The sequence below is a fragment of the Podarcis erhardii genome, assembly GCF_964252035.2.
Source record: "Podarcis erhardii genome assembly, chromosome: 12".
NCBI classification, from domain to species: Eukaryota; Metazoa; Chordata; class Lepidosauria; order Squamata; family Lacertidae; genus Podarcis; species Podarcis erhardii.
The window spans coordinates 16,010,009-16,035,643 of record NC_138513.1 but is presented as its reverse complement, the minus strand read 5'-3'; the positions used below and the strand labels follow the sequence as shown (position 1 = coordinate 16,035,643).

The 25,635-nt window shown below is 40.3% G+C and overlaps 1 protein-coding gene across 3 annotated transcripts in view; it reads right to left on the bottom strand.

Moving 5' to 3' along the window:
* NRP1 (neuropilin 1) overlaps positions 1-25,635 on the bottom strand; it is a 127,956-nt gene that overhangs the window by 100,617 nt on the left and 1,704 nt on the right. For all 3 annotated transcript variants that reach the window (XM_081834238.1, XM_081834236.1, XM_081834237.1), the window contains exon 2: positions 23,449-23,623. In XM_081834238.1, the coding sequence (XP_081690364.1) occupies positions 23,449-23,623 (175 nt within the window). The remainder of the gene's footprint in view (positions 1-23,448; positions 23,624-25,635) is intronic.

Sequence of the window (25,635 nt, the reverse complement as noted above, 5' to 3'; positions counted from 1 at the left end):
CTCAGGAAAACTCTTCACAAAGTTCAAGAGGTCAAGACACAAAGACTTTAACAACTAATCCACACCTAATGACCCACCTAAGTGGTACTCAGGATATCACTCAAGAAATCACTCAAGATATCTCTCAAGTAATTAAGGAACAAAAGAAGAAAAGGCACACTAGCCTGGGAACTTCCTCTCTGCCCAGAACATTGGAGGCTATACACCACACCCCCTCTACAGTATTTATAGGAACTCAAACACTGAGATCCTGCTCTGTTCCAGTAACAAGAAGCCGAAAGCACCAGCCTGAAGATGACGAGTGAGACCTCGTCGAAACGTCGCCTAGACACCCCAACTTTTACACGGGAAGACACCCGAGGACACCAAAACCTGCATATATATATATATATATATATATATATATATATATATATATTCAAAAGTAGATAAATAGGTACTGCTCTGGCAGGAAGGTAAATGGCGTTTCCATGTGCTGCTCTGGTTTTCCCAGAAGTGGTTTAGTCATGCTGGCCACATGACCCAGAAAAACTGTCTGCGGACAAACGCCGGCTCCCTCGGCCAGTAAAGTGAGATGAGTGTCGCAACCTCAGAGTCATTTGCGACTGGACTTAACTGTCAGGGGTCCTTTACCATTTTTTATATCTGTAAATAGAGATATAAGTTTTTAATATTTGGCACTATGGCAACCTTTGGCTCTCTCACTTTGAACACACCTCTCAGTATAGAAATTTAATTAATAAACAATAATATCCTGTGCTAACAGAGACCCCTAGCTTCATTGGGCTGGATTTTATTTTATTTTATTCACAGCTAATGAAGTTCCAGTCCTGTGTCAGACGTATGACACAGTGATCACAGTTATGGAAACAAACAAACAAACCAACAAACAAACAAACATTACTGTTTTTATACGCCAGGTATCCATACTTTAGCAATTTGCAGAGGAAACAGAAGTATGTTCACATAAGCACTTTCATTCCACTCCATCTCCTTTTACATTTGTACAACCTCATTGCCCTTGTGGCTGCATGGTTGTAAGCAACAACAGAAAACGGTGCCAATTCCATCACGAGTGCAATTTTATTCTGACTTCCACTAGGGAGTTAATCTGGCCCATTGTGTTAAGTGTTTGCCATCTGCTAAAGCACAGAACAAACCACAGAAGAAAAAGAAAACCAGCTAAAGCAGTCCATTCACATAATAAGGATGTGAACCTAACATAGTCATGGGAAACTATCATTTTTCACATACACATTGTGAATCAGTTCCCAGACTTTTGTGGACAGAAGGACGAATGAAATGAGAGCCAGGATGTGTTAAGTGATCTGCAGATTAAGTGGAGGGTTTTTGTTGTTGTTGTTTGCTTATGCTATTTGAGAAGGGGGCAAAAATTATTTCTGTATACACTATTTATAATCTATGAGAAAGATCCTTAGGAAATACACAGAGACACACCGACACAGTGCATTTTCTCAAACTCTGCATTAACGTAAAACATATCAAAAGTGGGCTATTTGGAATAAACTCTTTTGGGCACGAAAGCTTTCTATACTCTTCTAGTAATGGCTAGTTCTGCCATGAATAATAGTGAGATATATATATCATGGCACAACTATATATATATAACCAAAGAGAATGTTCCCTAGGTTCTGTTTGAAGCTCAAAAGGAAAAATAGTGTTTCAGAGCTGAAGAGACATTGAGGATCATCTGGTCCAATATTCTGCTCAATTGCAGAACACAACTACCACATCCTTGACAGATGGCCATTTGGCCTTTGCTTAAATAACTTCAGCAAAGGAGAGACTATCATGTCCCAAGACAGGATGTTCTACCAGCAAACAGCTCTTACCACCAGGAAGTTTCTCTTGGTGTTTAGTCAAAATCTGCTCCCTTGCAGTTTTCATCCACTGGTGGTTCTAATCCTGCACTCTGGAGAACAAAGAATACATATGCTCCATTTTCTGTGTGACACAACTTTCAGATCGTTGAAGAAAGCTACCATGTCTCTCTTTAATACCCAGCTCTTTTAACGATTCCTCATACTACTCCTGGTGGTTCTAACTTGGATGAGCTCTACATTTTAACCCTTGCAAAACCACCCACAAAAGATATCTGTAAGCAACTTATGTTTTGCAGCCATTCTTAAAATGGAATTGCAGCTGATGGGCAGGACCACAGAATGGACACACCTTACCTGCCAGACTCTGGTTGCCATATGCTATATCTCACAATGGTGGCTTTGATGGTGTCCACAGTTGATTATCCTGGATAGTAAATGACAACATGACACTAGACAAACCCGTGGAGAATGTGTCTATCAGCAGCTATTCACTATGACAGCTAAATGGAAACTTCTATGTTCAGAGACAATGTACCTCTGTGTACTAAACGCCTGGGTCAAACAACAGGAGGACCATCCCCATATCTCTTTAAACTTTTCAGAGGCATCTGCCTGACTGCTGTTAGAAATAGAAGTGGCCTATGATCTGATCCAACAAGGTAATTCTTCAGTTCTTACATTGTGGCATTTAAGCTAGCATCATAAAAACGTAATTGATGCAACAATACCTCTCAGAACTGGCTGGTGATTTCTTTCTTTCTTTAACATTGAACCATCTGGGAAAGGCCATTTAATCTCTCCGTTTTCTATTTAGCAAGTGCGTATAATTGTAAAGCATGTTGCTACCTTCAGTTAGGAAACATGATCACAATTAACCTACTAGTCTGGGTTCAGTAGAAATCATGTTAAATACAAATTGCCACACATGAAGAAGTCAAGGCCAGGACATTAGTCACTGCAAATGCTGTATTCAAGTGTGGTTCAAATTTTCAGCTGGTGCAACTTAAGTGAGCCAGTGGAGTGTGCTATTGAGAACATAGTCTATGCTTCCATTATTTTCATTGCAATTGGCATAGCCTTGGTAACAGTTAAATATATTTTTATTCGTTTTCAGATAGCAACACATGGGTTAGATTTACTTTTAGATCCATGGTTGATCTTGCTTTTATAAATAGTGTAAGAAGGCACTTAAGAATCCATTTTACTCCCACATCTTTCGAAAGGCGATGCTGTTTTTCTAATTTCTTAAGCAAAGTGTCTTAAGCAATTTGCTCCTAGAATAGATTGCATCCAAAACGTGATTTATTTATTATTTATGGCTGATTAAAAAAATAAAATCCTGAAAATTAACAGCTTAAAATGTCTAATGTGTAAAACAGCAGTGGAGCATTAGAACAAGCGGGCGCTGGCTTATCTAGCACTCTTTGTATTCATAACCTAAAACTGCAGAAAATGAAATCTTTTAGGTTTTAGTGTCTTAAAACTGACATGAGTTATCAATAACTTGATATAAGAAACAGAATTTAGTGCAGCACATGTGGGGTTTAATAGTGCTATTGTTGTACAGAGGCAGGAAAACAGAAGCTTTAAATTAATGATCTTCCCCCCATAAACCTGATAAAAAAGTGAGTTTTTTCTCTCTTCCTTTTGAAGGGGCCACGGCACTATTATTTTCTGGATTTCCCTACCCACTATGTTCTCATGTTATATAGCCGGGATGGGGAACCTGTGGCCTTACAGATGTTTCTGGACTCTTATCATCCCTGATCACTGGCTATACTGGATGGGGCTGATGGGTTCAGCAACATCTGTTAGTCCCCAGACCTCATCCCTGACAAGTTCCCTTCCCAACTTCAAGTTAACACCAATACAAGTTACCCTTTATCATTTTACTTTCGAAAGGCCAAGTCTACAGCAGACTAGACATTTTCAAGGCAACTTTATATCTGATAAACAGGAAAGGTCTTCTTAAGACACAGCGTTGTTTTTCTTTGATAAGAAGGAAGCTCTGGTATCCACTATTTTTAAAATAAAACACCATTTCAATTTTTTAAAGGCGACTTCAAGTTGCAGCTTGAGTAATAGAGGGTGCCGTTGATTTTTTTCCAAGCCTAACAAAAGGCAGTGTCAGCATCAGGATACAAATAACAGTCTTGGAAGCATATTAATTGCAAACAGAGGTGTGCAATCTGCATGACTTTGTTTTATTTATGAATCTCTGTTCTGCCCTTCCATGCAAAGGAGCCCAGAATGATAAAAAGCAAGATGTTAAAACAGTACAACTAAAAACATATTTAAAACATCTAAAAAATTCTTTTAAAAAACAATTTAAAACCATTTCCAAACCATCTAAGAACTGCCCACATTCACACCAAAGACAGATGCCATTCATTTGGGACACATTCCATGTTCCTTGCTGAGCAGTAATTCTTAGCATGCAGAAACAGGAGTTTCAGCACTTGCAGTTAGGCCCTCTGAAAATGACAGCACCATAGTATGATTTGCTCATCAAGTGTTTCTTTCCTGCCTTTGATCACAATATCAGACAACTGCCCTTGCTATGGCAGCAAAACAACAACAACAACAACAACAACAAATTATTCATTTTATTAAGTGAAAAGTAACATCTACCAAGTGCACTTCATTCTTTGGGTAGCATGAATATCACGTAAGGTTTAAAAATAATTGTGTTGCCTTACTGAAGTCTGGAAACCAATATGAATGTGTCTGTAAATCATGGTGTTCTTTCCCCCCACCTCCCAAGTGAAATTTCAGCTTCGGCTTCAGAGAAATATGCAATAAGGTTGCCATCTGTGTCATTTTACTCAGCCCAGATCGACATTTTCGCAGTGTTCCCAGACTGCTACATAGCTTAGTTATTAGCAATTACAAACATGGCTCAGTTATTAGCAATGGGATGTCTTCATCCAGTTCATATCGTCTGTGCCTCTTTTATTTATTTTGGAGGAACAATGAGTATAAAACATCTCTGCTGGACTCTGACACGGTGTTTACAAAGGCAGATGTCTACAGCAATCAAGAGGCGGTTGGGGGAGGCGGAGAAGGAGGATGCTGTTACAGCCACTGAAAGTTGCTTTCATCAGAGTTTGACTTGTACTCAAGGGTTGCTGCAACAAGGCCTTTTCAGAAAATACAAAGAGATGAGAGTGGGGAGCAAGAAAACAGCTCCAGACAGCAAAAGATTAAATGTCTTTCCCTTTCTTACGCTAGTGAGCCCAGAAGCTTTCTTAGGAGATAGCTGTGGCTCATCAGTGAACAGGCACCCATATAAACATATACTTATAAATAAAACTGCCAAAACTGTCTTTTTCTTCTGCTGCTTCAGCTGTTGGAATGCAAGGGGGGGGGGAGAGAAGATTTGGGTCCCATGCCAGAGGAAAGAGAAACATCCCTTTGCACTAGTGCTGGAGCCACTGACCTCATAAGATGATCCTTTTCTAGCTTAATAAACTGAGCTAGGAAAAAGCTTTGTGCCTGTGTACACAGGCCATTTCTTTCTTCCTTCTCATTATTCTGTGATAAACTCAGACATCTTCAATTAACCATAATTTCTCGCTTCGTGCAAACAAGGAAACTAATGTCACCAGGTTCAGAAAAAGCAAGGATCTTAAACCAACGATAACTCTGGAAGCCATAGTTTCCCAGTTGGGATGAAAGAGGAAGTTAAACTGTGGTTAATTAAAGACTTAGCAGCATATCACAGAATGCTGAGAAGGAAGGAAGGAAACGATGGTGATCATGCAGTCTTCTGCATATTAAGCCAAGATATGATCTCCTGAACAGGGATGTTGTGTGTCCAAACTTATATGCTGCTACTTCAACTCAGCAGGTAAAAAGATAAAGGTAAAGGACCCCTGGACAGTTAGGTCCAGTCAAAGGCAACTATGGGGTGCGGCGCTCATCTCGCTTTCAGGCCAAGGAAGTTGGCATTTGACCACAGGCAGCTTTCCAGGTCATGTGGCCAGCATGACTAAACTGCTTCTGGCGCAACGGAACACTGTGACGGAAACCAGAGCGCACAGAAACACTGTTTACCTTTCCACTGCAGCTGTACCTATTTATCTACTGGTGTGCTTTTGAACTGCTAGGTTGGAAAGCTGGGATAGAGCAACGGGAGTTCACCCCGTTGCGGGGATTTGAACTGCCGACCTTCTGATCGGCAAGCCCAAGAGGCTCAGTGGTTTAGACCACAGCGCTACCCGCATCACTCAGAACATATAGTGGCAATGTATGTCTACTAACAGGTGTGAAAGTATTTCTTCATCAATATGAATATACTAGAAGACTAAATTCAAACATTCTTTTTATAGAAAAAAGGAAGAACTGTAGATTAGTGGTAGAGCATCTGTTTTGCATGCAGGGGGTCCCATACCCAACCCTTGGCATCTCCAGGTAGGGCTGTGAGAGGTCCCTGCCTAATCCTGGAGAGCTGCTGCTACTGAGTTTAGGCAGCACTGAGCTAGACTGACCAGTGGTCTGGCTCATTGTAAGTGAGCTGCCTATACTCCTGCTAACAAGCAGCAAACTGGAGAATGAAGGATATAGAAGATAGCTGCGTCATCATCACAATTTCTCCTTCTTTCAGAGTCCCTTTCAGTGCAACACAGAAGTCACTGACAAAAATTAATGTAGTACAAAACCAAAAAAATCCTTTATAGGTCCTTTACAAAGAAGAGTAATTTTCTCTGACATTTAAAAAGAATTCAGATCATGAGATGCCATATGGTAAAAAATTACAGCTGCCTGACAGAAAGACAGAACCCTAATTTTATAAAGTTCTTTCCTGTACCCTACTTAAGTAAAAACAACAGGCTGATTCATAGCTTCCCAATTATTTGCAATAGAAAGGGGGGGGGAGGTTGTCTCTCTTCTTCCAGCTAAACCATAAGAAGAATCTGGGATCCCACATCCTCAGAGCTTTGCAGGAGGAACATTCCATAATCTCCCCCCTATAGGAGCCCACCCAGGCACTAATACAGACAACTCACACATGCAAAGCATTTCATGTATTGTGTTCAGGATTAGGCTGACAATGCTTGCATTTATGGCCACATCGGGGAACAGGGAATAAACTGCGATCTCTTAGGAAGAGACTGAGCAGAGACCTTTTTCCTTGAGCCTTTGGAAAGCATTGAACCAGTATCCCCATGCAAGTTTAACACTACTATAAGGAGAGCATCATAACTACATAGCATGCCTTATCTGAAAAAGCTTGTCGTATTTAAAGAAGAATAGAAATACAGTCGTACCTTGGTTGTCAAATGGAATCTGTTCTGGAAGTCTGTTCGACTTCCAAAAACCAAGGTGCGGCTTCCAGTTGCTTGCAGGAGCTTCCTGCACTCAATCCAAAGCCACGTTGGACGTTCGGGTTCCAAATAACGTTTGCAAACCGGAACACTCACTTCAGAGTTTGCGGCGTTCGGGAGCCAAAACGTTTGAGTCGCAAGGTATTTGCGAACCAAGGTACGACTGTTATAACAGTTTTGTTACATGTATCTGAACATTTAAAGGTACAATCGGGCAGCTACTCATCACACAGGGACTGACTCTAGTGCCTTTAATAGTGACATAGAAGGGAGTTTTTCTGCACTCACACCAGTGAGAAGCTCAACCTGTCAAAATAAATGGGATTTAAACATTCCAGCGCACACTTATAACTTGGTTTTCAACAGGGTTTGAGTGTCTATCTTGCTCCAGACAGCTCTCCTACCGATTATTTTTTAAGAAGACTAAATTTATTTTCTACCTTTCCAAAGCTACATGAAGCCACAGTAGCAGCCCTGTTGCATGAGACCAAAGGCTTATCTAGCACAGCATCCTTTTTCCCACAATGGGCAAACAGATGCCCATGGGAAACTCAACCAGGCAGGGCATAAGCACAACAGCTCCTTCCCACCACTGCTTCCTAGTAACCAGCATCAAAGAGGGATGTCATTTCTGATCCTGAAATGATCAGGATGCTACACAGCCACCATGACTAGTTGCCATTGACAGATTTCTTAATCTAATCTCATTTTTAAAGTTAAACTGGTGGTTATAATCACATATTGCAGTAATTCATTCCACAGTTAAGGAGCACTTCCCCTTACCTGCCTTCTCCTAACATTCATCTTCATTGCGTGACCCTAGCGCCTGGTATTTTTTCCTTCACACTATGGATAAATTTTAAATATCTTTATTATTTCTTCCCTCTTACTCACCTCCCTACTTCAAATTAGGGGTGGCGTGGCTAACACCCAATTCATTAATACAATCAGTGCATATGAGGTGTATGTGGTTAGGACTTTTTGTCTCAATGTGCAAACTTTTCACATTTAATTTGTTCCCACAAATCTCACAAGATCTTATAAGATAGTCACAAAGATACAAGGAAGTAAATTTGCATAAATACCCTCAAGCATGACATACAATCTAGTCTACAATGTGTCTTCCTGGTAACTGGCTCGCAGCCCAGGCCAGGTGTCCCTTGATCTTCAGAGGCCCAGGTAAAATGTCTCTTTGCCACATCTTATGCATAGGCACTGACTATGGGACAAAATGGGACGCGGGTGGCGCTGTGGGTTAAACCACAGAGCCTAGGACTTGCCGATCAGAAGGTCGGCGGTTCGAATCCCCACAATGGGGTGAGCTCCCGTTGCTCGGTCTTTGCTCCTGCCAACCTAGCAGTTCGAAAGCACATCAAAGTGCAAGTAGATAAATAGGTACCACTCTGGCGGGAAGCTAAACGGCGTTTCCATGCGCTGCTCTGGTTCGCCAGAAGCAGCTTAGTCATGCTGGCCACATGACCCGGAAGCTGTATGCTGGCTCCCTCAGCCAATAAAGCAAGATGAGCACCGCAACCCCAGAGTCAGTCACGACTGGACATAATGGTCAGGGGTACTTTACTTTATGGGACATAATATCACAACTCTATCCAGAATCTTATTAAACTCCTTTTCTCATTGAAGTTGGGTCATTCTTCCCATAAGCTGCCCCACCTCAGATAAACCTATACAACCCATTCCACAATTATCTTTACATAATTATCACTAGCCATATACTCCGAATTTCATCCAATGTATTTATCTCCTAGTCCTCATCAGCCTCAAACACAACAGCAGAACTGCTTTCAGATAGCTGCTCCTACTTTTCTTGTTTTCTCATTTTCTTCACTGGCATTTACTTTGACTAGAATCCTTTGGGTCAGTTTAAAGAGGCGTTAAAATGCAGGGGAAAGAAGGGTGTTTTTTTTAAAAACAAACAAAACATTTACACAGGCAAGGGTGAAACCTACATATGACACCTTTTACAACTGCTCTGAGAAGCACCCCTCCTCCCTGCAAAAAGAAAAAAAAACGATACTAGAGGGTGCGCCAAAGTTGCTCGCTTAGCAAAATAAATAAATAAAACTCTTAACACACACAAGCAAATCCACACCAAAGCAAAACCAGACATGTCATTAAAACAAAAGAAACCGCACAGTGGAAAAGAAGCTATGTGCCAGATACTTCCAACCAGGAGCAACCTTTGGGGGGGGGGAAGTAATGGGTCTACAAGTTCAAACTGCCCAAGATGCCTTTAAAGTGATCCCAGTCCCCTCCTCACATGAGAACACAACCATTACTGTGTCATTGCTGTTAGGTTCACAGCTCTCTGGGGGAACCCTGCTAATGCAGAACGGACTAGTTCCATAAAGACAATAAGCACTGTACTTGAAATTACTTGCAAATGGGTGGCATTTGCTGCTCCGTTTTCAGTTAGAACCGAGCCTTTTATACGCTCTTCTCTTAAGCAGTAACATGTCTCCTATGGATAGAATTACCACTTCATTTCTTTTGTTTTGCTTTGTTAGTTTAGATAACTTTCCCCCCTCATCTTTTTTAAATCAGTACACATTCCAAATGATTGGTTCCCTCTGCATTAACAAAGATAAAAGGGTTTTTTGTTGTTGTTGTCCAGAAGGTGGAGAACAGCTGCCGTCCTTTAAAAATGCCCTACGTTGGCAGAAGGGGGCAACAAGAGACATGCCCCATTGTGGGGTCTGCAGAGAGAATGACTGGTGGGCAAGTTTTCCCTCTGCGCAAGCAAGGAAGCAGCCTTTTGAGAACCAGAAGGAGTGGCTGATGAATAACCATCCAAGGATGGTGTCTTTTCACCAGCTTGCATTGCTTATGCCACCACCCTGAAGAGAAACAGCCATCTGACCTTACCTGCCCTGCTCTAGACTAGGGATAGAGAACCCAATGAATAGATGAATAAAAAGGCAGCTGTCCTTCAAAATTCATGCTACTCTCAATTTTCTAGTTATTCAGCCAAAAAACATATACGTACTGGGGGAAAGTGTGCACAAAAAGGGATGGAAATGCGCAAAACCTGAAGCGTATTACAGAGAACTTCTTGCAAAAATGCATATATTAGGATAAATGCACACAAATAGGCATATGAATTTTGATGGAGAGTTTCTTAAAATAAAATACAGTGGTACCTCGGGTTAAGTACTTAATTCGTTCCGGAGGTCCGTTCTTAACCTGAAACTGTTCTTAACCTGAAGCACCACTTTAGCTAATAGGGCCTCCTGCTGTTGCCGCGCCGCCAGAGCACGATTTCTGTTCTCATCCTGAAGCAAAGTTCTTAACCCAAGGTAATATTTCTGGGTTAGTAGAGTCTGTAACCTGAAGCGTATGAAACCCGAGGTACGTAAAAGAGTTTGGAACCTGGTACAGATATGGGGTGAACTGAACTTAAAATTGGAATAAAAGGGAAAGAGCAATTGGCAGAGGTGGAAGGGGTGACAGATTGTTCCCTGTCTTGATTCTGTGGTGATGTTTAGATGAGCGTTTATGCCCTTGTTGTGGTCGCTGCTTATTTGCTGGTGTAACAAGCCTCTAAACTACCGTTTGGCTTCATCAGCAAATGCACTGGGATCTCTCTCTCTGTGTATGGCATAATGTGCAGCTGCTCATCTCCAACCACAATGCAGTGTTAAGACTTTCACTTTTGCATTTTGTCTCTAGGAAATATTTAAGAGAAGTTAGAAAAGCGCTTTGACTTATAGTATTTGGCAGCCTGTTTTGTAATAGAATAGCTTGCATTGTCTATTATAAATCTATGTACAGACATTCTGGATTTGAGCCCAGATATGAATATACACACTGATAAAAGTTTGTAGGATTGTGACACAAAGTTCCCAAGGGTTTTGTGGGAATGTCAAAAAACACTCAGCAACTGGAAGATGTACCTGTTGAGAAAAGCCTCTTCCTTAATTTTTTTTTTAATGGAGATAGATTTGAATTGGGAAAGAGAGCTTTTAGCTAAAGAATTGCCTTTGTAAAGCTTTTGCAATACAGTACATAATTCCCAACTCATACCTGAGCTTAGAAGTAACAACTTCTTTGCCATTTCAGTGTCATGAAAGGTGGTGTTTAGTGTTGTAGGTGGATACAGCTGTGTGCAAAGAAGTGGCAAAACAGTGCGAGTAATAGGCAGGGGTGCAATGCATAAATTAGGAAAATCTTCACAACTTGTTCCAGCAATGGAACAAACTTTCTAGATGATACCAAGCATCACTTGAAGGACTCTGTTAAGGATAGGATATCCTGAAAGATCCTTTTAAGGGAATATATAGGAGAGTTCTGGTTGCAGAGAATGCAAGCTTCCCTAAACTGAACTGTCTGCTACAGGGACAAATCCATGTTTTTGGCGGATGAGAAACTCACTGCATGATGATCCTGGCATCCAACTTAGATTGTAGGTTCTAATAGAAAATACACCAAGGAGGTTGGGCAATTTGCCACAGAGATGGAGAATCCATTCCCAAGATCGGTCCATAGATCTCGTTAACCCTGTGACCAGATATTTCTTGTTCCTAATGGTAGCAGGAAGGCATTTGGCATTTCTGTTTGAATAATTGTTTTCTTATTTAATGTTAAGAACTCACCATTACTGTGAATATAACCAAGAGCTACCGATGGGACTTTAATGAAACCATAAGCCAATGGCAGACAAAAATCACCTTGAGACTTTGAATTTCAAAACATTTTGTAAGACTTTGCCTGAGTTCAGCTCACTCGTTTGAGTAAGCTCTGAGGAATACGATATTTAAATCTCAAATAAATAGCTTTAGAGGAACTTTTCATGTTCTTTTGAACCATTCCCATAGCTGGCAAATACATTTGGTTTGAAATCATACCCCCTGGATCCTGACCTAAATACTACATCCAAGTCAACTAAAGGGGAAAATAGTATTAAAAACTTTTTAAATTCTTTTTGTCTGCCAAATCACAGCCTCCTGCAATCAGGATTGATTACAAACAGCCAATTAAGAAACATTTGGAACATGATCTGAACACTAATCCTCTCTCATGTTCTTTCTTATACCTAATTATCAGCCTTAAGATGGCTATTATAGCTTAATTGCTAGATTTACTTCTGGAACTCCTGAAGAAACTGATATATATATATATGTGTGTGTGTGTGTGTGTGTGTGTACAATAGAAACTCCTGTTTGTAAGTGTTTGTGCATATTATTATATAATACTTACACACAGAGACATAAAAATAGAGAATATTGCAAAGCATATTGTATTTAAAGACTATTAACAACATCAAATAACAGATTAATTCTGTTTATCAACCAGTACCATGCAGACTGATTCCATGTAATCATCAGCAGGCATAGACTGCAACAAGTTAACATTTTAAGCAAACAAACCTCTTTTTTTTAACATGTGGAGGAAAAGGTTGTTTAAATTAAATCAACACCAAGAAGCACAATAATATGAAAGGAAGGATTCCAATTACTATATATTTCAGTTTGGAAAGAGACCCTGACCTTTTGTTCTGCCTTTTAAAAAGTGTTATTGACATCCTTGTTCACACCAGGCCTTGTGTGGTCTATATTATAAACATCAACTTTTTTGATTGAAAGTATTCTTCTTATACCAATTTAACACCAACCTTTCCTGCAGCTCCATTGATTACAGGCAAATGTACTAATATAAGCAACATACTTGTGAAAAAGAAGCAACAGTTACAAACAAGTGCAGATCCCTCTTACAGCCAGCACAGTTGTGTTTAGGCTCTGCTGAAATCAATCAGATGATGTGAGTATGCCAGTTTAAGTGGTCGGGGAGTTATTAAATGCACTACTACCGCCATATTAAAATGTTCCTTGGCTCATTCATCTAAAACAAACGAAAGAAAATACCTGCTCAAGTAGGAGGCATTCAGGGACAGTAGTTGGCTGTAATTTTTTTTCCTTGCAGAAGTTCAGTGTAGACAAGGCTACTCAGCAAAAAGCCACTTAAATAGTTTGACAATGGAGGCTTTTCACAGCGGCTAAAAGCTTGGATGAGCAACAAAAGAGTGCTTATTAAAGGCAGTAATCAGGAGCACAATATAATTCCCAACATCATTCAACTCTCTTTTACACTCAGAGCCATATGAAAATTACCCTGAACTATCTTTAGAACCTCTTGTCTTTAGAAGGCAAGCAGACAAGTATTTGCCCTATAAAACAAGGGCAAATACTTCTATAGTCTTTTTAATGATCCACTAGAGTCTCCTGTTATCTGAATACCTTATGGGCTATTAATCTTTCACCGTAATATTTCAGGGTAAGAGGGAGAAATAAGCCCTTAAATAGATGTTAAATGTTGGGTAAGTGAAGAAGTGCATGTGCAAAGAAGCAAGATCGTGGCAGCAAGCCCTGATCCACATCCCTTATTCATTTGAGGGTTTCATGAGGTATTATTGTACAAGACAACTCAGTGTGCACACTTGCTAAAGTATGAGACCAGGCATAGAAAGCCTGTGGTCCTTCAGATGTTGCTGAACTACAACTCCTATCCTCCTTGACCACAGGCCATGCTGACTGAGTTCGATGGTAGTTGTTGTCCAAAACTTCTAAAGGGCACCAGGTACAATAGGTTTAAGTCTTAAATTACCAAAGTTCTAGGGAGTACTTTATCTCTCAAATGAGAGGTGTCTGTTTGCCTAAAAAAACATACTTTTAAGCCCGGAAGCTCTTCTTTGTTCTAACTATTGCAAAGCGTCTGAAAAGACCCTGGTTCCAACCGGATGTATTTCAAGGATCAATGAGGACATAAAGTAGGGTCTAGGTTGAAAGTCTTACTAAGGTGGTATTTTGTCAGCATATTTATCTGAATTTGTTACTTGCTCTTCACTGAAAGGTAGCAGGGTGGGATGCTACATTCAATAAGACATATTAAACAACATGAAAGCATCATTTGAAACCATAATTAAAACACTAAGATTGCAACAATGAAGAAGTAGTGTCCAAACTTTTTTCAAAGAGGGCAAGATATGATTGAAGTGAAGGGCCGTGAGGGCCAACCAAAGGGCCAACCAAAGTTGTTGTGTCTTGACTAACCAATGAAAAGAGTTTAATGGCAGATGCAGCTCCAAGGGGAGGGAGTTCCATAACCAAGGGGCCATCGCAAAGAAGGCTTTTGCATGTGCCATTAACCCTTGGCAGCACCAAGAGCAGGATCTCTCCAGCTTAACATTTGGGCAGGTCTATACAGATGGAGGGTATTTGAGGCTAAATCCTCTGGAACTTTGTCCTTCCAGAACATAGAAGATGTAATCTGCTTTCAGTCACCGAATGAGACAGCAGGCTCTGCACTTGCAAAAGGGAATACAATTTGTTGAGGACCATGAATTTTTGAAAGATAATCATAACAGCAGCAAAACAAAATAAATCCAAGCATATTCATATAGTCATGATAATAATGTTTTAGCTGAGATTCCTGCATTGCAGGGGGTTAGACCAGATGGCCGTCTACAATTCTATTATGATAATCCTATTTAGAATGAGATTCACACGAAATATGACTTTATGGAGTTCTATTCCATTCCACAACAGCATCAAAGCATAGCAGCTTTGAAACTGCCTTCAACAGCAGATGGTGGGACTTTTAAAAAAGCAAAAAACTTTAAAGTACTAAACAATAGCAACATACCATATATATTATTGTGGACAAGCAAAAAAGATGTTACATGAACTCTGTTACTATCAACAGCCCAACTTTAATCTCATCAAATCATGAAATCGGGTTTGTTTGACAGGACCCGTTTTTTAATTTTTAAAAAGTAAGGTTGACTGGCATTAATTACATTTTGTGTATGACTTATAAATTAGAGTAGTGGTAAGTAAATGGTAAGGACAGAGCAGCTAGGCTGCACAAAGCAGATTGCCTGATGAGTTGGGCACATTCCAGCAATGTGCTGTATATAGTTAAATGTACAGCCCGGATTTAATTTGTAAAATGAGAGGTGGTGGAACTCAAGCATATCTGATATTTACGCTCTCTGCCCTAGCAGTTTTGTCAGGGCCACGGGGAACAAGGTTCTTACAGGGTTATTCCTTAGAGGGTCTTAGAAGGCTCAAGTCTGCTGTTGTGAATGGGGCAGCTGTCTGCTGCAAGAAGAGGTTCCAATAAAATTCTCCAAACTCTGGCTTGGATACAAGCTTCAGGGAACTAAACAGATCACTGATAAAGAGGGCAAGACAGAGAAATTATTCTCTGTCTCAGGTTGTGTTTTTTTTAAATGAGCCAGGGAAGAATTCACAGTTCCTATTTGCAAAAGCTTCTATAAACCCAACATTAAGAAATATATATATAGCATGGCGGCGAACAGCATAAAAATCAATAAAGAAACTGCATACATAAAGTAAGTACAAAATACATCACAGATCAGATTAATATATCTACATCGCTGAATCACCTCTCAGGGTAAGCCAGCATGAACAGCTGAGTTTAAAGTAGGTGCCTAAATGTCAATATTGGAATCACATTCCAAAAGGAAAGTGATGCTACACCAAAGGTCTTAGTGAACATATGGGGAACTTTGGGAACAACACTACTAAGAGTGTCCTGGCTCACCATATGCCGAACTCTACATGGATCCTCTTAACCCATATTCTTCAATAGCAGTTTGGCAAGGGATCTGGCCTTTAATTGGTGAATACACTGTACCCTCCAAGTGTTCCTGTTTTCCAGAGACAGTCCTGGAATTATGAAAGCCATCCTGGCTTCTGATTTGTCTGCATTTCCGCACCAACACCGCTGCCACTGAGCTTGGCAGGAGGATGAGTTAGCACTTGTCCTGAGTGATGGCAGTGGCTGAAGCGGCGGCTGTGAGGGGACATCCTATTTCCTTTCCAGGGCCACTGTTGCTGGCCTCCTCCCTTTGGAAGTTCAGAGAGCAGGTGAGAAGGAGGAGAGGTTCCTGCTGCCACCAAGGCCCAACCTTGCGTGACACACTGGCTCTGAGGTGCAGGCAGAGGGCAGGGCTGCCCTGGGTAGGAAGAAAGGGGGAGTGGAGATGAGTGCAAGAAGTCTTGATTTTTTAAATTTTATTTTATTTTTAAAAAGCTTTGTGTATCCATGTCTAATCTTGCAACTTTCTAAAACTGACTTATTGATGTGTGTTTTTCTTTTTGTAAATCTACAAAAGTATAAAATAAAACCGGGATTAAGGGTTTTTCTTAGATGGTGTAGACTGCAGGCATAGGCAAACTCCGGCCCTCCAGATGTTTGGGACTACAATTCCCACCATCCCTGACCACTGGTCCTGTTAGCTAGGGATGATGGGAATTGTAGTCCCAGACACCTGGAGGGCTGGAGTTTGCCTATGCCTGGTGTAGAGCTTGTGTGCTATTGATGTAGTGGTGGTAGAAATGCTCAAGGGGGGCACAAAAATGGGGGGGGGTTGAGGAGGGTCAATTGGTGGAGGTGGTGGGAATGAGAAATGTCCCTATCTTCATCTGAAGCATGTTGGAGGGTTTGACAAGATAGTGAAATTACTAATGTACAACACAACTTTCTCCCTTCAAAAACCTATACCAGGACCAGAGCCAATTCCTTACTTGATGGGATTCAGACTTTTATGGATACTGGTTTACAACAGAATTATGTTATCCATATTTCTGCAGGATGGTAAATACACTGAGTGGATTTCCTGTTAATAGTTAGAACTGTAGCATCTGTTTTTGATTTTTAATCCATCTACTTCTATGTAAACAAACATATTTTGTAATAGCTTTCTCCCCTACTAAAGAACTGTAATTGATAACAATCCTTGTACAGCTCTAATCTCAGCCATGTAACTAATCCCTGTTAAAACCAATTTAAAGAACAATTAACCATCAAGCCTTTCTTTCTACACTTTCAATGTTTCCAAATCCAAGTGAATTTTCTGTTTGAAATGATCTGACAACAGAACATGCACACTCAGTAATTGTCAAACAAGGATGATATTGCTCTCTGCATATCTAAATTATGGCCACTGAAACTAGAGTAACGAAAACTTCGGTGACATTATGCCTTTGCAACTCCTGTAAAAAAAAAAAAAATGCTGTTAACTCTGGAAATAAGAGTCAATAATTTGTTAGGAAGGAAACCGCTATTTGGCTTTCTCCATTCACCCCGTCCACCTTTCCAAAACGTTGTCTTCTGAAACTTCACATTCATTTTCTTGATGTTTTTAACCTAGTGTCTGTGAAATTTTTATTGCTCCCTAGCTGATGACATCTGATCTGAATGTAACCACACACCTCTTTGCTCAGCGGCATTTGTCACAAACCATTATAAATTATCATGCTGATAGTTTGCATTGCTGGGAAACCGGAAAAGTTCCATAAATTCAAAGCACTGTGAATCAGTGGCATTCTTGTTTATTATCCAGATATAAAGTTTTACAAGATTCAGGATAACTACATGTACGCAGTAGGACATTAGCACAAACAAATGGTAGAGTATGTAGAGTTTCACCCTGAAAGCATTTTAAACTGTCAACAAATGTGGGAGGGAAGGGAGGTAATAAGCTCATGTTTTATCTTTTCCTCCATTCATTTTTAACTATATTCTGTTCACCAACATAGACTATTAATAATAAATATGTTTGCAATTACATACAGTAATCACTAGGCACATCATATTCATCTGCTGCAAAAAGATCCCAAATTTTGGACTCGTTCCACTTAAAAGCAGACATGTAATTCCAGCTATTGTTCAAAGCGGTACAGAATTACATTATCATTTTTTTTAAAAAAAATCTTGATTATAATATGTTACACTTAGGATTTTTAGGCTTTGAGTATGTTAGTCCACACACTCTATTGATTACAGAGTATTTCTTGGGTTATTCTGTCCTCGTTTTTAATAGTATGCTTAATTAATTATGATTATAGCTTTGTTCCTCAGCACAAGAATTATATGATGCATAATATCATGAGGTCATTGAACTCATCCTCCCTGTGGAATATATTCAATAGTTAAGGAAAGAAATGGATTTCTCATAGTAACATTTATTAATCCTGAAATGTAACTACATCTAAAACAGTAAACAAGGCGCTCGTGATCATATGTGACATAGTAATTATAAAATATTGGGGCAATTTTTATTCACCACCTTCACCTCATGCCCTTTGTTTTTAGGTTGGGATAGTTCTGGTGGTCTAATGGTTCATTCCTGTACATGCCTATTCTCACTCCCAGGTAAGTGAGAATTGATGTGGAACCTAGGAGGACTTAAGACCTTTGTCTTAAGTAAGGAGAAACTAAATCCTCTTTTCCTGGCAAAAAAAAAAACTCCATTCAAAACTTGTATTGCTTTCCTCCATAGATCTTTACATGGAACTCCATGCTGTGAGATGAACCTCAGACCAATGTTTGCCTCAAAATGCTAATGCAGGAGCACAGAAAGACATCCATAAAGGAGAAAGCCCTTAATTATGCTTATTTATTTATTAACAGATTGTCATCAATGCCTCATGCCTCTGCAAGCAGGATCAAAACCCTGCTTTCGGCTGAAGCAATTGTTTACCTGCCCCACATATAACATCAGGTGCAGGGCAGGGGTCATAGTTTGCCCAAAATGGCCTCACAACCCAACTGGGGAGACCTGGTAGACCTAATGAGGCCTCCAAACCAGAGGTTCTTCCTGTGAATTTGTATACATTTTGCCAGTAGCCACATGAGAGAGATGTAGTAGTGCCTTCCTGGAGGCAGCACTGCAATTGTAGGAACAGTGATGCACCCCATATTTTTTTATTTTTTTTCAAAGGTAATCTGTAGATCTACTCTTGCAATCTCATCAGAAGCAGTGTGTATCCATATCAACTGCCACCACTAAGGGCTTTCATACAGTGTCCTTGTAACTCTTCAGCAGAGGTAAAACATGAATGGCAGAGGCAATTGAATCCCAGCAATACAACATTAATTTCCTCCAATACATTTGTATTTCTGTCAGATTTCCTCTCTCAGAAGTATTAACTTGTTACCTCTTTCTCCCTGCAGATAAATATTCATTTACAGCACTGCACTTTAAAAAAACCAAAACAGTGATTGAATGGACTGAACTATTACACACTTGCAGCTGTGACAATAAACTGAAAATCTAGAGTTAGGAAATAAAAGTTTGCTTAACACTAAAAATCCCATGACAGACTGATTGGTACATTAATCTATTGCCTTACCCAAGATTTGGTGAAAGGAATATGAATTTCTCTAGAGAGTAAGGGACTCTGAGACCTAATACAGTTTCAAAAGTTTCCTATGAAGAAATAACTTTTCCTGAAAATATGGTCCTAAAGGGTTTGACACAAATCTCCTCACTCAGAGTTAATGGTCATAGTGTGGAAGTCAAAGATCTGAATTTAAAAGAGAGCACAAATAACACAGGAAGCATTTAAGTCATTCAACAAAAGGTCAATTTAAACTGTTCTGTCTAGCTAAACTCTGCCCATAAAATTACCCCCATCCTTGCCTGACAATGAAACTGCCCAATTAGAGAGGGAAAGATACATTAATTAGACGGGTTTCAGAGACTTGGATTGAAAGGCACAAATACTCTGCTGAGAGGAAGAAACATACTTTGCCCAGAGGCATAATTCACCTATGACAAGTTATAGAGGTTTTAGGTATATCAGCTCTACACAGACTGACCTAATGGTTGCAATATAATACACCACTCCCACTGCATTTATTATTATCATGCTATATTAGTGTATAAGTTATCTCTGAACAAGCGTTCCGCAAGCACTAAAGGATTAAAATATCTCCCATTTTCTTCTCTGAACTTCAGAAGAGAATAATATTCACATGCAAACACCTCTAAGAGTCTGTTCATACAATCAGTTCCATCGTATCTTCACAAACACAACATCTAAAAAAAAAAAAAATGATATGAATTTCAGAATGGGTGGCAGGAGTTTGGGTTCAGAATATGAACCCCTCCAGTTGTGAAAACTAACACATAATGATGAGGTCTGCCTCATCATGAGGTTTACTGCCCCACCACCCAGCCCTCCCTTTCATTTCCTCCCGACTCAGAATTGAAGAAAAAATTTCTTGTGAAGGTATAGGGAGACAAGCATAGGGAGACAATGAAACCTTGTAGGTGGTCTCCTTAACTGACCTGGACTTTCCCAAACATGCTTAGCAGCAACACTTCTGGGATGGGACTTGGCAGTTTTCTGTGCCTCCCAATTAAATGAACAGGGGTGAGAGGCATAGCAAACATACTACATGCCCTATTATGTTAACAAGATCTGCTCTGTCTCCAACAAGCCTATCTTGGTATCAGTTCTTTCTACAACACAAGGACACATTTTGATTGAGAGCTAGAAACTGGCAGGGACAGCTAGAGCGATACTCTTCATGCTTCTTTCTTCCAAGGCCTTGGATTGTTTGCTCATCATTTGTAGGAACTCACTATTCATTTATTTCTATTTCTAATCCGCCCTACCTAGCAATGGTTAAACTGGTTTCTAGAGCTAGTCATCCAAACCCGTTTTTAAAAGATCAACAAGCTACTGCTCCAATATGAAGTAGGAGTCGTTGCATGCAGAGAATGGTGACACTTTTTTGGCACCGTTTGTTAATGTGTCCTTGGTTTTAACATTGCTGTGGCATGTAATTAGTTATCTCTGCTTATATGAAAATAAAGTGAACCGAAAGCAATGATGAAATGTAATAATATTATTAAATAGTTACAGTGATCCTGTTCTATTTTTTTTTTATAGCTCAAAACACTAGCTTGAAGAAATTGCTATTGTTTTCTCTCTAAGGGAAAGCTGTTGTCCAGCTGGAAAACAGCCTCTAAGGACAACTCTTTAGGCACCCTCACATTCATATTTGATGCAAGAGGTTCTCTGTGGGGTTGTAGCATGCATGAAAGAAAATAGGGTAAGAGTGAAGCCTTGAAATAAGCATGGCCCAAGCAGTTTCTCAAAGACGGGGTTTCTGGAATTCTTCCAGAAAGAATCTCATAGCCACTTGGGGATTACCTGTGGCATCCAGAGCTCTAAAAGAGGGCAGGGCAATATCTTGCCTTCCAAATGCTGGAATCCAACACCCTTCAGCCCCAGTCAGCATGGCCAATGGTTAGGGATGATGGGAGTTGTAGTCCAACAATATCTGGAAAGCTACAAGTCCCCTGTTACTTCTGTAAGACTGTGAATAGAGAATAGCCTTTCCCCCCACCGTGAGAAGCCAGTGTGGCTAAGTAGCAAGTTTATACAAGCTCATATTCTGACACAAAGTCACTAGAAGGCCTTGTGAAAGTCATCACTTTTCATTCCCATCTGTAAACTGGGACTATAATCTGCATATGTTGCAGAGTTGTTTTAAGCATTACAAAGGTTTGGCTGAAGGATTCACAGCTTGAGATGGTTCAATCCTCCTGGTGCACTACTTCACATGAGGAACTTCAAAATACTTCCACTGAACCTTGTGTTTTACATTAGAACTTATTACCTCAGAGAGCTCTACTTATAGGCCCAGGTGCAGGGAACCCACTGCTGACAGGACCCAAAGCATAGAAAGATAAAATAAACACACCGGACAAACATCTTGGGTTCAAACAGGCCACAACTTTATTGGTTACAAATGCAAGTAGACTTTGGCATGGGCATTGGGTATGTACCCTGATTCATCCATCCTGACTGCTGGTTGATTATTTTGCAAGGTTGATCCTAGATTAAGAATCCCACACTGTCTGGGCATCCTGACTGCATCTTCCCTTGGACCCCTTTAACGGGGTACCCTCAATTTCCTGAAGTAGGGGTGAGGTGGGCTCTCAACTCCCACGCCCCCAAGACTAAGGATCCAACCCAGTGCCTTATCCGCCAACAAGCTGTGACACCAGACGGGCCCAATTTATCTGCAGGCAAATTCTTCCCTGGCCCCAAATACGACAACTGAATATTTCCATAGCAAGGTCTTATGCAGGACCTGAACCTGCCCACTCACCTTCAGGCAGGACCATATGCTACATGGGGTGGGAGGGTGGAGAATCCAGCTCCGACCGAGCTGATTGATGAGCCTGGGTGAGGCTTCTTTATACATCCAGTGAGCAGAGCTGAGTAAAGACTAGGGACTGAAGCCTTCATTCAGCTCCACCACACAAAACACATGCCCTTGCTTGCCTGTGATAGGTCGGTTAAAATGCAGGCCCGCAGCAACCTGTGCAAACAGAGGAGGGAGTGTTGTCCCACAATGATCGTGCAGGGCCATAAGATCATCCTCAGCTCAGACTGCATTCATGCCAGGCCGCAGTCACCACTCACCATCAGACAACAGTAAGCGGTCCTTCTCACAATATATTTTGACACAAGGCAAGAACTTAATGTGCAGCCACTTTTATGCTCATGAAAACGGAGTTCTGTGAAAAGCCTGCACCATTATAATCAGAATTAATCATGGTAAAGCCCTTTATCAGGGATTGGGGTGTTGCTGGACTACAGTTCCCATCATGCCTGATTATCAACCACACTAAGGGGTTGGAGTGGGTTGAAGTGTCTTAGCAACATGTGGAGGGCCACAGGTTCCTCATTTCTGTTCTACACAATACCTAGCAGTCTAACTTTCATACGTTTTCTTCACACTGCCTCACCAACTCAAAATGAAAAACAACTTCTGTTAATATTAGTTAAGAAAACTGATGACTTCCCCTCGATGCCACACACGTGTTATCCCCAATTATGGCACTAGCACAGCAAAACAAAGCATGTATAGTTGTCGGGCTCTTAAAATACATTATAATGCCCCATGAATGTACAACCTCTCCCATCAAACAATACTGAGTGAACTGGAACTTGCAAAATTCTAAATAACCACACGTCTTTTGCCTTAAGCATCAATACGTTTCTAAGCAACTTCAGAACATTTAACGCAGTGGCACAATCATGAATGCAGAGGCAAATGCTTATTTCTCCCCTACTGTTCCTGCATAGGCGTTCCACAACCTCCAAGTCACTGAGCGGCTTAGGGGAAAGTTTCAGAGGAAATAACTGCTAATGGATCCATGTTTCCAACAAAAACGACACAGCGGGATTACAAGATTATATCTAAAACAATCTTATATAGTGCCTGACATGCAGTAAGCACTTGCTTTAATATCTTTACCACAAACATATGATCTGGTATGGATTCAGACCTCAGAGGGATTCATTTTATGCGCAGAGTTTTGCACTCATCAGCTGTTTCATCTCCCTTCCCCACCCCCAACAAGAAACTGTGGAGCTTTTTGTCCAGTAGATGGTGCTATGGCTCCCTTCACAGACCATCTCACTTACTTGCACTCTCTGTCCTCCAAATCAAAGTGAGGGTTGAAGTTGATCATAATTCTCTGGTATGGTTGAGGAGCTTGAATCAGCCACTCGCATTTTTGGCTTGGATGATAAGTGTTTGGATAGCCAGGAGAGGTGAGATACCCAGGCTCCACGATTCTTATATTTTCACCACATTTATCTGTGATTAAGAAAACACATTTCATGTTCACATTTCATGTCAATCAAACAAAACATCTATATTTCCTGCAATAGTTCAAGCCCTTGTTGCAGAACATTTTTTTCCTGGTTTATGATTTAAAGAAAGCTGCTTTCTGCAGTTATTAGCTCTGGTTTTGTATAGCCACCCCTGCAAAAGACAGAACAGGGGAGGTGGTTTTGTTGTTGTTTTTTTTTTTTTTACAAAACTTCTTAATCCAGACAGAGGTCTTTGTGATTATAACAGCTTTTACACCTAATAATTAATAAGTAATGAATGGTTAATTCTTAATTATTATTGGAAACTATAGTGTCATTAAGTAATAAGTTTTAATTGAGAGTGATTCAGAGAGCAATGTTATCTGATTCTTTTACTTAGCATTCTGATAATAAGCCTGCTCTATGTCATTTGACAACAGAACTTGTTTTCCAAGACCCCTTCCTGTTTACAACAACCCCCTTTTGGTTTTATCAGATCCTAAATCTAAACAATTTGAAGCTATCTGTGATCTTCAAGTCCAGACTACCAAAGAACAAAGTAGAATTTGTTGAAGCAGCAATGATTCAGTGGACTCCTTTAAGGAAGTCCCCCCCCCCCTTGGAGACCAGATAAGAGCAGTGTAACAGAAAGCAAGGAAAAACAAAATGAAGTTTATTTCTAATTACAAAACTGTTAAGTTCCCCAGCCCTCTAAGTGCAAATAGCCATATCTTGAGCAAAATCTGGTTGCTCCTCTCCAAAGCCATGCTAGGGTTCTTTACAAATAAATATTGAGAGATGAAACAGAGGCAATGTAATCTAACCTCCAAGGCCACTTGTTCTATTGTTCTGTGCAGGTTTGCACTGACACTTTGAAACTTTACTGAAATATTTTCTACTAACATCAGATAATCAGACAAGCATTAACAAATGACACTCTGGCAGCCCATTTTCACAGTAATGACATATGAAACTTCTGTATCTAATAAAATTCTTGTGAACTGGAAATGGCATTCCTTGTACTCCACACGAAGTTACAAATGTGCAGAATTTTATTATAGATAACCAGGTCAAATGGAAATGAAAGATAAAGTGCACATCAAAAATGCATAAACTACAGCCGTTATAAGAAACATTTGCTATAAATTAGAAGGGAATGAGATGTATGCTGTGGGTTTTTGTTGTTCAGCGAATTGCTATTTCATAGTTGGTTATGAGCTACTATTTATTTCTGCCTTGACAGTTTGTATCGCGTGTCTCATTTCCGAGAACAAAAGATGTTGCAACAATGAGTTCAAAATCCACAGCCAATGATATTTATCTGGAAGCCTCCTGCATGTGGTTTCAGAGACAATCTTGCATGATTTGCCGCGTGCAAGCTGACTTGGAAAATGATCCCGCCTCATTAAGTCCACTCCAGCTCTATGCAAACAACATGGCAGGATCTGGCATCTGTTAAACGAGTGAAATAAACCAGCGCTGCTGCAAGTCACTTGACAAGAGTCACTCTAGGAGACATTTAGGTGGGCTCACTACCAACAGCACTTTAATCGGTAACTCCTGGGAAAGTGATAGTATAATAAGATAATGTGGGGAGCTGCTAGACTCCCTGGCTCTGTGCAATCTCTCGCACACTTGATTAAGAGGAGCAGTTTCTAATGACTCTGGACCAGTCTACCTACATAAGGTTAATGAATTAATTTAGCAGACACAAGTCCTGGACAGAGGTAGATGTGGCATCCATGAGTCTGCTAAGCTACAGAAGAGATGGATGGTCATGGTGACTCTACAGGGCTATTACATTATGCCTATAACTGCTCAGACTTAATGACAGCTTCATAGTTCCTTCCCCTCAGATCTTCCTATGGTTGGCTCAGCACTTAAGAGAATGATATTGCTCATAATAGCAAAAAGGCACGATATACATCTCACTCCACTTTATGCCTCCAGTTCATCTCTGCTTATTTACTCATCTCCATTAATTCAACACTGCCTGCAAATCGATGCAGAAATACA